This window comes from Budorcas taxicolor, chromosome 5 (genome assembly GCF_023091745.1).
Source record: "Budorcas taxicolor isolate Tak-1 chromosome 5, Takin1.1, whole genome shotgun sequence".
In the NCBI taxonomy this organism is placed as follows: domain Eukaryota; kingdom Metazoa; phylum Chordata; class Mammalia; order Artiodactyla; family Bovidae; genus Budorcas; species Budorcas taxicolor.
In genome coordinates, this window is record NC_068914.1 from 16,360,190 (window position 1) to 16,373,664 (window position 13,475).

A 13,475-nucleotide genomic window follows, 5' to 3' on the forward strand; every position below is an offset into this window, starting at 1 on the left:
AGTGAAATAAAAATTAAAGGATGCTGAGCATCTTTTCATGTGCTTATTGGCCATTTTATATCTTCTTTGGGGAAATATCTATTCAAGTGCTTTGCTCATTTCTGACCTGGGTTGTTTGTCTTTTTGTTGTTGGCATTTTAGGAGTCCTTTATATTTTTTAGCTGTTAATCCCTTATCAGCTGTGTGATTTGTAAGTATTTTCTCCCATTTTGTTGGTTGCCTTTTCTTATGCTGGTTAGTATCTTTTGATGCCCCAGAGTTTTCAATTTTGATGAAGTTCTATTTATCCATTTTTAAATTTTGTTATAACGAAGAAATCATTGCCAAATGCAGTGTCTAGAGGCTTTTCCCCTGTGTTTGCATCTAACAATTTTATAGTTTTAGCTCTTATGTTTTGGCCTTTGATCCATTTTTGAGTTAATTTTTGTATATGGTGTTAGGTAAGAACCAGTCTCATTCTTTTGCATGTGAATAACTAGTCTTCTTAGAACCATTTGTTGGAAAGACTGTCCTGTCCATATTGAATGGTTTTGACATCCTTAATTTTGTCAATTTTTGCTAGTATTATTGGGTTTTTTTTTTTTGAAGAGCAGATTTTCAAAGACTGTTACTCTACCATCCCGTAAAGGCCCCTCCTTCACAGAAGTTTTAAAACTTAACTCAAAGAATTAGAATAGTTGACTTACAGGTTATGCCAATTTTAACTTTTATAATAGACTACAAAATTGCTTTCCATAGTTATACCAATTTACATGTCCATCAACTATGTGTAAGAATACCATTAACTTTACAGTGCTGTCAACACTTAATATTTTCAGACTTTGACTCTCCCAATCTGCGGTTTAAAATGATATCTCATGGTTTTAATGTGCATTTCACTTATTCATGATATTTAGCATGTTTTTATTTAAATGTTGGATTTTCTGATTTGCTTTTCTCTAAATTATCTCTTTATAGACTTTGCCAATTTCCTGTTGCAAGTTTATTTTGGATGAATTGCAAATATAAAAATGTTTATATTTTTGGCCTTTGTCACATTTGTTTTGTAAAAGAATTTTTAAAACGATACATTGTGACTCTCATATAAGTATAAAATGAAATAAAGGGATTAAACCAATTCAAACAAGAATCTGAACAAATGACCCAGATTTGTTCAGAGGTAAGGTTGCTTACCTTTTCCTGGTAAGTGAAAGTGAAGTCGCTCAGTCGTGTCCGACTCTTTGCGACCCCATGGACTGTAGCCTACCAGGCTCCCTCCATGGGATTCTCCAGGCAAGAGTACTGGAGTGCGTTGCCATTTCCTTCTCCAGGAGATCCCATGGGATTCTCCAGGCAAGAGTACTGGAGTGCGTTGCCATTTCCTTCTCCAGGAGATCTTCCCTGACCCAGGGATCAAACCCGGGTCTCCTGCATTCCAGGCAGACGCTTTAACCTCTGAGCTACCAGGGAAGCCCCTATTTCTTGGTAAGCAACCAGGAAAGTTATAATATATTTGCTGATAATTCAAACCTTATCATCAGCCATAGGGGAATAATGAGTTATATTTTTACTGGACAAAATACATGTGCATATCTATGGACAAGAATAATTTGCATTATTATCAATTTTCTATAAATTAAAGAATTATAAAATAGCACAAAGACAAATGAAGGACATAGGCCCCTCTTTAGACTCAGATAATCCCAGAAGGGTCTGTTAGACAATACCTGATACTCCATTGAAAAGACACTTCGATAATCTTTTTTTGTCCACTTCAGAGTCTTTTACAAAATTTCCTGTTATATAGAAGGACTATCCCATCTTCTTCAAGAATGGAACTCTGAAGGTTGGAGGGGAAAGAGAACCTGTTCCTCGGCCCAAAAAATGGCCTATTGCCAACATTCTGGCTCCTGGAGCTAATAACATTCCTGATAGTTTCATCGTTGGTGGTCCTTATGAGGAAGAAGAAGGGGAACTCAACCACCCTGAGGTGAAAGAATTAGATGGTTTTTTGGTGGTAATCTCAGTGCACTGACCTATGATAAAACATGTTTATAGTTTGTAAATCACTGTAACTCATATACATCCATTACCTCTTAAAACAGTTATGTCAAAACAATTATCTATTAAAATCTGATTAAAATATTTCCCGACTTAAGTCCAACAACCAAAATAATTGATTTAATTCATATTTTACTGTTTATCTCATTTGCAATTTATTTATTTATGAGTAGGTTATAATATAGTCACAAGTTGAAAAAGCATGAAGAGAGATGCAGTTAAAGTCTCCCTGCTCTTCCTTGCCTCTTCTTCCTAATTCCTTCCTCGATCATCACCCTGATAGTTAACCTTCACTATAGTTTCTTGTGTTCCCTTTCGGATACTTTTTATGAATATAAATAAAGCAAAAGTACATAATCAAAGGAAGACTCAGAAGCAAAAATGTTTAGAAAAGTGAAGTTTCCTAAAGATTCCTCACAAAGGGCGCAAGGGAGTCAGATTTCGGAAAGACTGGCTTATAGACATCGACATAGTAAAAGTCAGGGATCAGATTGTTTTTCTTTAGGGAGTCTGGATTTACAGAAAGTATTCAAAGTCTTGCTGTTTTCAGAACTAGAACCTTTCAGGAAGACTATGCTATTTTTGCTTTATTTCAAGTGTGAAGTGTTTATTTATTTTTAACTGAGTATTATATAAAGTGCTTAATCATATTAGAAGCACAGAAAGTGTGTTTTTTCTTCACATATTCATACACACAAATACCTACATGTATTCTTTCCTTGTCATTTTTTTCCACAAATGGTGACATACTCACATACTTCTGCAACTTGCTTTTTTTGCTTTATAGTATATGATGGAGATTTTTCCTACCTAAGTATACGGAGAGCATTCTCATTCTTTTTCTTTATTTTACGTGCTATATGATATGAAATAGTATGAACATACTTAAATTTGCTTAATTAGTCTCCTGTTGGTGGACGTTTAAGTTGTTGAAATTATTCTTTTGATTCTTCCTTTCTTCCCTCCTGCCCTCTCTCCCTCTGTTCCTTCCTTCATATTTTTCTACAACATATGTTTATCAAGGGCATAGGAAATTCTGTAAACACATTTGCAAATGTGTCTTGAACAAACATAATCATTAGTGGAAACATTTGATGAAGTAATTTGATAGTGAGTGGTTGAATTACTTTAGCATCTGATTCTAAATATTTTAAATAGAGCCACTTGGGAAGCCCAGAGATAAGGCTAGCAGTATTTTTAAAATATTGTGTAGTGTCTTTTCTCATCATTGTGATTACTAAAAATTCATGCTTTACTTTTATTAATATTTTCACCTAGATCAGATATTTTATTTTAGATATTTAGATTTTATGTTCCATTTTAGTTTGGGTAACTAGTTCTCAACCTTGGTTGCTCATCATAGTCACATGGAAAGCTTTTAAAACAACATTGGCCAAACTCTAACCAGGTCAATTGTATAAGAATTTACTTTTAAAGTAATACCAATGCCCAAGTTTTGATTTTTTGTTTTTGAAAGCTTCCAGATAATTCTAATATGCATCCAGGGTTGAGAATCACTGATTGAGGTTACGTGAATGAATATTTGGCAGTTAGTATTGGATTGATAAAAGGATAATATAAGTAATTTATTCTGTGTACTTTATTAATAGTAAAGTACTCAAAACTTTAAGATGGTGTTAGTGTTTTTAGTAGTAGTCATACTTAGAGTAGTAATAGTAGTAGTAGTAAAACTATTATGATCAAATCCATTAAAAGAATGCCCTCCGATGGAGCTGGCGGCAACCATGCCATATTGAGAGAATAAAAGTCTCTGTCTTATGATTTTCTAGGATAGGGAATTTAGGAACCAAGCAGAATGCATGAAGAAAAGGATTACTTGGGACTTGGAAAGTCGCTGCTACCTTGATCCTCCTGCAGTGGTCAGGTAGGAAGAGGGAGGGAGTATGTCTAACCCATAGAGACTGTGGGAAGAAATGTTTTACTATACTTTTATTTACAATTGAGTTAAGGTGATCTGAGATTCTCTTCTACCACATCTGCTAATAGCAGGCTTCTAGTGATGGTGGTTTAACCATGGTGGATTCTTCTTCATATAAAAGATCAGACCTAGTATGTATGGTGGCTCTACAGTACTGTTAGGTATGCAGGCTCTTTCTCTTTGCTCTACCTTCTTTAATGTGTGCATTCCGTACACAAGGTTATCTCGTGGTTCAAGATGGCTGTTTGGATCTGCACCGTCACATTCCTGGCAGAAAGTTGGGAGAGGCAACTGCTCATGGATTAAAAAAGGACACATGCTGGCTGTATTAGCCCTTTTTGTAGAACCTTCTTTCATCTCATTGCCCGTCTCTCAAAGAAAAAGAGACTTAGGAAAGTGTGGTTTTGTTGGACACGTTGCCACCCATACCAGATCAGGATTTATTTACTAAAGCAGAACATGACACAGTTTTGTGTGGTTAACTGTCAATCTCTGGTCACAGTGACCTCGTGATTAGGGAGAAGTGAGACATAAAGGATTATCAATATATGTATTAGCTGAATGAAAATATATACATTTTTAAGTTAATAGGATATTTTTAGAACAGTTTTAGAATTATGAAAAAATTGATCACATATTTCAGAGTTCCTATATACCCAATGTGATCGTAGTGTATAATATAAATGTGCATTGTTAGGTTTGATTTGCTGATACTTCATTAAGGATGTATTGTTGCTATTATTACTTTGAACAGTTATCTATTTGACTAATTAAAAGTAAGAAAAAATTTAAATTTATTTTACCTAAATCTGTTTCATTCTTATTCTCTTCTTGTCTTTATATGGATCCACATTTCCGACCCATCTCATGTCTTTTTCTGTGAAGACTTTTAGCACTTCATGCATCACAGGTTTACTGGCCACAACTTGTTTCCATTTTTGTTTGACTAAAAGTCTATCTTTCCTTCATCTTTGAAGGATAATTCCAGTAGATACAGAATTCTAAGTTGGTAGTTCGTTTCTTTCAGAACTGTAAGTATTACACATCATTCTCTTCTTGCTTGCATTTCTGAAAGGAAATCCAAGATAATTCTTATCCTTATTCCTCTATAGGTAAGTTTTTTTTTCTCTGAGTTCAAGATTTTCTTTCTCTTTGGCTTTCTACAATTTGAATATGATATACCTAGGGGTAGATTTTATATATATATATATATTTATTTATTATGCTTGGTGCTCTCAGCTTTCTAGATCTGTGGTATCTGTCATTAATTTGGTAAAATTTGCAGCCATTGTGACTTCAAATATTTCTTCTGCTCCTTTCTCATTTTTTTGCCCCTTCTGGTATTCCTATATACCTTTTGTAATTGTCCCACAGTTCTTAGATATTCTTTTGTGATTTAAAATTTTTTTTCTCCTTTCTGTTTCAGTTTGGAAAATTTTTATTGGCTCAGTAGCTTCAAGATCACAGATTTTTTTCCCTCAGTTATGTCCAGTCTGTTGATAAGCCCATCAAATTAATTTTTCTTTTTTGTTAGTGTTTTTGCTTTCCACCGTTTCCTTTTGATTCTTTCTTAGAACTTCCATCTCTCTACTTATATTACCCATCTGTTCTTACGTGTTTTCTACTTATTCCATTAGAGTCCTTATCATATTAATCAGTTATTTTAAATTATCTACCTGATAATTTCAAAATCTGTGTCATATCTGAGTCTAGTTCATATGATAGCTCTGCCTCTTCAGATGGTATTTTTCTTACTTTTAGCATTTCTTGTAGTTTTTTCCCTTTGAAGGCTGGACGTTATGTTTTGGGTAATAAGAAATGTGGTGATTGGGTTTTTCAGTGTGAGGTTTCATGTTAACTGGGTTGGGAGGTAGGCTGTATTTAATACTTACTATAGCTGTAAGTGCTAGAGGCTTCAGTGTCCTTTTACTCCTTCCCTGTTGTCTTTGGATTTGCTCAGAGCTTTTTCCCAAATAGGGTATGTGTTTTGCAGATTATCAGTTATAATTCACTGTTATTATACTGGATCCTGTTGAATGGTGGTAAAGTGTTGGGGAAAGGAAGTTTTCTATAATCCTGTGATTAAATCTCAGTATTTCAATGAGTTTGAGTTCTGAGGTTGTGACTTCATAAGTGTGTCTTTTTTTCTTCCTCTTCTCATGTGAGAGAGGAAGGCTAAATAAGGCTAGAGTTGTCTAATTGCCCTTTCCTTGGGTCAAATAAAACTGTGATGAAGTAGTTTCCCTTACAGAGCAGGCCTTTATTACAGAGATCACTCTGGACATATTTTAATACAGTTACTTTTCCCTTCTTTCTTGCTAAGACAATTTTTCTCCTGTTTTCACCATGAGAATCTGATGGAGCTCCTTGATTTAAACCCTAAGAAGGTGTGGAGACTCCCTAAGAGTGGGCACCCAGGAGTTTTTAACTCTCTGGTTAGTTCATTCTGTCTCCAGCAGTTTTTCACAATTATCTTTAAAGTGTTTCTACCAGTTAAACTGGCTCTAGTGGCTTCTGATGCCTGTAAGCTAATCTTAGCTATGCTTCTCTGTACTTGCTTGTTTCTCTATTTTTCAAGGTGGTGATTTGCCATATGAACTTAATTCTTAGGTGGATCTAAGAAGTCATTGATTTTTTATTTGAACAGCTTTTTTCTTGTTGTAAAGACAAGAATGACAGCTTTCAAGCTCTTTATGTGTCCAAGGTGACACTGGAGATCCTACTGTGATTACTTTCACAGTAGAAATAAATGTATTTTGTACTTTGTGCAGACTTGTTTGATTATTTCTTTAGAATTAATTGCTAGAAGTAGAATTTCTGGGTCAAGGACTATGAACATTTTAAAGACTTTTGATTTATATTGTCAAACTGCTCTCAAAAACTACAACTTGCTTTTCCTAGCAATATAGGATAATTATTTTTGGAATTTTATAACTATGAGAAGATTTTAAAAGTTCACATACCAAATAAGAATTTTTGCATATAAGTATTCCATTGCTTTTAAAGAGCAAGATACTTCATTTTAACCTTAATTACATTAATCTCCTTTTTGCATATAATGCTAATGGGCTGATTCTTAATTTGCAGTTTTCAGAAGCGAATTGCTGATTGCCGATTTTGGCCTGTAGAGATCACAAGGGTTCCTCTGGTTGCTGTGCCCAAAGGGAAATCTGCTAAATTTGAAAAGGTAAATTTGTTCACTTAAAAAATATTTGTAGAAGAAATGCTGTGTCAGACCCAGCCTGTTACTCTACTTCTGATTCTAATACCAAAGGAAACTGTGAACTGTGTGGCTGTTCCCTAGGGTAGCCAGCTCATCCTAATTTGCTTAATATTAATAATTTCCCAGTTTTAGTGCTGCAAGTCTCCTGTGTCAGGAAACTCCTTGCTCCTGGCAAATCAGAATGACTGGTAACCCTAGTTCCCTGTTGTCCACTAAGAATTATTTAGGCTTTATTCTCAGATATCCTGTTTCCCTTTAGCCCTTTGTTATAGTTTTACCATAAGTAAAACTATGAAATAGCCTTTGAATATACCAAAAGTAGCTAAATATTGGCTGTATGGTTCAACCTAATACATCTTTCCAAATTTATTTTAGACTGACCTACTTAAAATGTTTTAGCCTGCTAATTTTCATAGATGTGCTACTATTCTATAAAGATATAGCTTTGATGAGCCTGGAACAAGTTCTCTACTGTTTTTTGTTTGTTTATGATAAAAATAAATGCATTTGTCCGAATGACTCTATTTCCAATTCATCCCACTGATGATGCCAACAGTTGCTTCCTATCCTGCTGAAAAGGAAACCACAGGAAGTAGGTCAATCAATGTCTACTGCAGAAGACCTTTTTTAAAAAAAATTGAAATATAGTTGTTGCACAATATTGTTAGCTTTTCAGGTGTACTACATAATGATTTGACACTTCCATACATTATGAAGTGTTCACCATGATAAGTCTAGTAGCCATCTGTCCCCGTGTAAAGTTATTACAGTAATATTGACCACATTCCTTATGTTGTATATTATTACAGTATATCTCTGTGACATATATTACATAACTGGTTGTGTGGACCTCTTAATCTCCTTCAGTTGTTTCCTCTCACCCACTGAATCACCGCTCCCTTCGGGCAACTACCCGTTTTTCTCTGTTTTTGTTTTGTTTTATTCTTTCTTTTTGATTCCACATATAAGTGAGATGATGTGGTATTTGTCTTTCTGTGTCTGACTTATTTCACTTAGCATAATACTTTCTAGATCCATCCATGTTGTCACAAATGGCAAGATTTCTTTTTTTATGGCTGAGTAATGGAACAACAGACTGGTTCCAAATAGGAAAAGGAGTACGTCAGGATGTATATTGTCACCCTGCTTATTTAACTTATATGCAGAGTACATCATGAGAAACACTGGACTGGAAGAAGCACGAGCTGGAATCAAGATTGCCAGGAGAAATATCAATAACCTCAGATATGCAGATGACACCACCCTTATGGCAGAAAGTGAAGAGGAACTAAAAAGCCTCTTGATGAAAGTGAAAGAGGAGAGCGAAAAAGTTGGCTTAAAGCTCAGCATTCAGAAAATGAAGATCATGGCATCTGGTCCCATCACTTCATGCGAAATAGATGGGAAAACAGAGGAAACAGTGTCAGACTTTATTTTTTTGGGCTCCAAAATCACTGCAGATGGTGACTACAGCCATGAAATTAAAAGATGCTTAGTCCTTGGAAGAAAAGTTATGACCAACCTAGATAGCATATTCAAAAGCAGAGACATTACTTTGCCGACTAAGGTCCGTCTAGTCAAGGCTATGGTTTTTCCTGTGGTCATGTATGGATGTGAGAGTTGGACTGTGAAGAAGGCTGAGCGCTGAAGAATGGATGCTTTTGAACTGTGGTGTTGGAGAAGACTCTTGAGAGTCCCTTGGACTGCAAGGATCACCAACCAGTCCATTCTGAAGGAGATCAGCCCTGGGATTTCTTTGGAGGGAATGATGCGAAAGCTGAAAGTCCAGTACTTTGGCCACCTCATGAGAAGAGTTGACTGATTGGAAAAGACTCTGCTGCTGGGAGGGATTGGGGGCAGGAGGAGAAGGGGATGACAGAGGATGAGAAGGCTGAATGGTATCACTGACTTGATGGACCTGAGTTTGAGTGAACTCTGGGAGTTGGTGATGGACAGGGAGGCCTGGCGTGCTGCGATTCATGGGGTCTCAAAGAGTCGGACACGACTGAGCACCTGAACTGAACTGAACTGATGGTTATTGGTATTGAACATCTTTTCACATATCTGTTGGTCATCTGTATGCCTTCTCTGGAAAAATGCCTATGAACATCTTCTGCCCATTTTTAAATCCAGTTGTTTGGTTTTTTTTTTTTTAATTATTATGTTGTGTTGTATGAGGTCTTTGTACATTTTGGATATGAACCCCATTTTGAATATATAGTTTGCAAATATTTTCTCCCGTTTAGTAAGTGGCCTTTTCATTTTGCTCTTAGTTTCTTTTCCTGTGTAAAACCTTTTTAGATTGATATAGTCCAATTTATTTTTACTTTTGTTTCCCTTGCCTGAGGAGTCTTATCCAATAAATATTGCTGTCAAAGAGTGTATTGCCTCTGTTTCCCTCTAGAAGTTTTATGGTTTCAGGTGTTACATTTAAGTCTTTTATCCATTTTGAGTTTAGTCTTGTATACATTTTGAGAAAGTAGGCCAGCTGATTCTTTTGCATGTCAAGTTTTCCCATCACCATTTATTGAGGAGGCTGTATTTTTCATGGTGTATCCTTCTTTCCTGTGTTATAAATTAATTGACCATATGAGTGTTATTTCTTTACTCTCTATTCTGTTCCACTGATCTATGTGTGTGTTTTTGTGCCAGTACCATACTGTCTTTATTACCCTAGCTTTGTAGTATAGTTGAAATCAGGGAGCATGATATCATCAGCTTTATTCTTCTTTCTTGAGATTGTTTTGGTTATTCAGAGTCTTTTGTGGCTCCTTTTAGAGCCTTTAGAGCCTCCTTTCGTGGCAAATTTTAGAATTATTTGTTTTAGTTCTGTGAAAAATGCCCTTAGTATTTTGATAGGAATTGCATTGAATCTTTAGTGCCTGCAGAGTAGTATTCTAACGATATTAACTCCGTCAATCCATAAGCATGGTATATTTTTACATTTGTTTGTGTCGTCTTCAGTTTCTTTCCTTAGTATCTTGTACTCTTCAGAGTACAGGTCTTTTGCCACCTTACTTATATTTATTCCTAGATAGTTTATTTTTTTTGATGCATTTTTAAATGAGAGTGTTTTCTTATTCTTTCTGATAATTCATTGTTAGTATGTAGAAATGCAGTGGATTTCTGATATTGATTTTATATCCTGCAAATTTATTGAATTCATTTATTAGTCCTAGTAGTTTAGGGATGGCATCTTTAGGATTTTCTGTGTACAATACCATGTCTGCGAACAGTGGCAGCTTTATTACTTGTTCCTTTCTGATTTGGATTCCTTTTTTTTCTTTTTGCTTTCTGAGTGCTGTGCCTAAGACTTTTAATACTATGTTGAATAAAAGTGAGAAGAGTGAGCATCCTTGTCTTGTTCTTGATCTCAGAGGAAATACTTTCAGCTTCTTACCTTTGAGGATGATGTTGGTTTTGGATTTGTCATATGTGGCCTATATGATGTTGAGATGCATTTCCTTTATACCCACTTTCTTGAGGGTTTTTAATCATAAATGCATGTTGAATTTTATCAAATGCTTTTTCTGCATCTGTCAAGAAGATCATGTGATTTTTATTCGTCAGTTTGTTAATGTAGTATGTTGCATTGATTGATTTGTGGATATTAAGCTCCAGGAGTTGGTGATAGACAGGGAAGCCTGGCATGCTGTAGTCCATGGGGTCGCAAAGAGTCGGACACGACTGAGCAACTGAACTGAACTGAACTGAACCTATTCATATATCCCTGTATTAAGTCCCAGTTGGTCATAGTGTATAATTCTTTTAATGTATTGTTAAATTTAGTTTCCTAATATTTTGTTGAGGATTTTGAAATTTATATTCATCAGGGATATGATTTCTAAAGCAACGTAATGTTATCCTATGAAGACAGGACTTTAAGTCTGATTTCTGATTACTGTTTTTGTCTTGTTTTCTTCTTTTCTTTTTGGTTATGCAGCATGTTCATTGCTGAGCGTGGGCTTTCTCTAGTTGTGGTGAGTGGGGGCTACTCTGTAGCTGTGGGCTTCTCATTGCGAAGCACAGGCTCTAGGTGTACGGGTTCAGTAGCTACAGCACACGGGCTCAATAGTTGGTGGCTCATGGGCTTAACTGCTCCATGGCATGTGGACTCTTCCTGGAGCAGGGATCAAATCCATGTCCCTGCAGTGGCAGGTGGAGTTTTCTCCATTGTACCACCAGGGAAGTCCTTTGATATTGTTATAATCAGCAAAATCAAAGAGATTACTTTTAACCTTGTAGAAATTAAATGTGTTTTCCTTCATTTAATTGATTTTTTCCTTGTAAATGTTTTCTATGGCAAACCATACAGCCATTAAGAATTATGTTAACGTATATTTACTGACATGTTCTTCATCTGTGTAATGAGAATTTAGATGAGGGCAGGGTTGACAAATATATGATGGCAGACTGTCATTCATCCTCCTTCATCCATGGCAGATAATACTGATCAATCAAAATATCCTTTCCTTTTGAACCCATCCTTTTGAATCCAGATAAGGATGTAGAATCTTTGTCAACACAGTATTCTAAAACACCTCCACTAATATCAGAATTTAACCATAAGTTAAATCCTGTTTGTCATCACTGGTCCAGATGATTTGTAAGGGTCTTTTCATTTATATGAACCTGTGAACTAAAGCTAAGGCCACAGTCTGATTTCTTTTAAGCCTTTGTTATTGTTATTGTTTTTTTGCAAAGTTTCATTTTTTCCTAAGAAGCAACATGGAGAAATTGACTCTTTGGTTGAATATACATTATTAGAGTATTTGCTTATCAAACTACTATCTTTACTGTTAATTAACACCATTAATATATATTATCTCAGTGATCATGATATTATTAAACCCACTTATAAATAAATAAGCAGAGACCCAAAATGTCTATATAACTGGCTCAAATCAAGTAGCATAGCTAGTTCCTAAAGTCAGGTCTTTGCACTGCTCAGTCAGAGCTCCAGACCTTATGCTACATTACTCTGTAACACTAACAGCTATCTGTTTTTATTCCTTTAGACTGATGATGAAGGTCAGTTTTCATTTCATGGTGTGGCTTATGTTAATATGGTGCCATTGCTGTATCCAGGTGTAAAGAAGATTCGGGGAGCTTTTCATGTTTACCCTTACCTAGATAGTACAGTCTATGAAAAGGTAAGAAAAATTAATATAGAAGTTATCATCCTAATTTATTCTTATATATGTGTTTACTTATATCTTTAGCACACACATCTTTGCAGTTGATATTTGAAAACAGTTGATACACTGGATGTTAAATATAGAGCCTTGAAGTCTTTTGCCTTTGAATCTTAAAAACTTTAGGATAACAAAAAGCCCCAAACTGGAAACAACCCAAATTTCTATCAACAGGTGTTCAGAAAAACAATTATGTGGTATAACCATACAATGGAATACTATTTGGCATTAAAAAGGAATGAGCTATTAAACATGCAACATGGATGAATCTCAAATGTATTATGATAAATGAAAGAAACCAGACAAAACAGGGTACATACTGAATGATGCCAATGAAATACAGTTATCAGAAAGTAGAAAGCAAATCATTGGTTGCTTGGGAGCAGGGATAGACGGAAGCATGGATTACAAAAGAAATATCAGAAAAAATTTAGAGATGGTGAGAATATTGGTTATTCTGACTGATGAAATCATATACTTTAAATATGTAGTTTATATTAAAAAGCAGAGACATTACTTTGCCAACAAAGGTCCATCTAGTCAAGGCTATGGTTTTTCCAGCAGTCATGTATGGATGTGAGAGTTGGACTATAAAGAAAGCTGAGTGCCGAAGAATTGATGCTTCTGAACTGTGGTGTTGGAGAAGACTCTTGAGAGTCCCTTAGACTGCAAGGAGATCCAGCCAGTCCATCCTAAAGGAGATCAGTCTTGGGTATTCATTGGAAGGACTGATGCTAAAGCTGAAACTCCAGTACTTTGTCCACCTGATGCAAAGAGCTAACTCATCTAAAGAGACCCTAATGATGGGAAAGATTGAGGGCAGGAGGAGAAGGGGACAACAGAGGATGAGATGGTTAGATGGTATCACCGACTCAGTGGACATGGGTTTGGGTGGACTCCGGGAGTTGTTGATGGACAGGGAGACCTGGCGTGCTGTGGTTCATGGAGTCGCAAAGAGTCGGACACGACTGAGTGACTGAACTGAACTGATATAGGCATGAGTGCGTGTGTAGTCACTCAGGCAGATCTGACTCTTTGGGACCCTTTGGACTGTAGCCCACCAGGCTTCTCAGTCCAT

General features: G+C 35.8%; 1 protein-coding gene and 1 non-coding gene across 2 annotated transcripts in view; one reads left to right on the top strand and one right to left on the bottom strand.

The window, feature by feature from the left end:
• The window catches only part of CFAP70 (cilia and flagella associated protein 70), a 78,008-nt gene that overhangs the window by 12,608 nt on the left and 51,925 nt on the right, over positions 1-13,475 (top strand). Inside the window, exons 6-9 of the mRNA XM_052640446.1 lie at positions 1,787-1,969; positions 3,831-3,925; positions 7,067-7,166; positions 12,221-12,355. Coding sequence (XP_052496406.1) covers positions 1,787-1,969; positions 3,831-3,925; positions 7,067-7,166; positions 12,221-12,355 — 513 coding nt within the window. The remainder of the gene's footprint in view (positions 1-1,786; positions 1,970-3,830; positions 3,926-7,066; positions 7,167-12,220; positions 12,356-13,475) is intronic.
• On the bottom strand, positions 1,377-1,449 carry TRNAS-GGA (transfer RNA serine (anticodon GGA)). Its single transcript has one exon. It is a non-coding gene; the product is annotated as a tRNA-Ser (tRNA).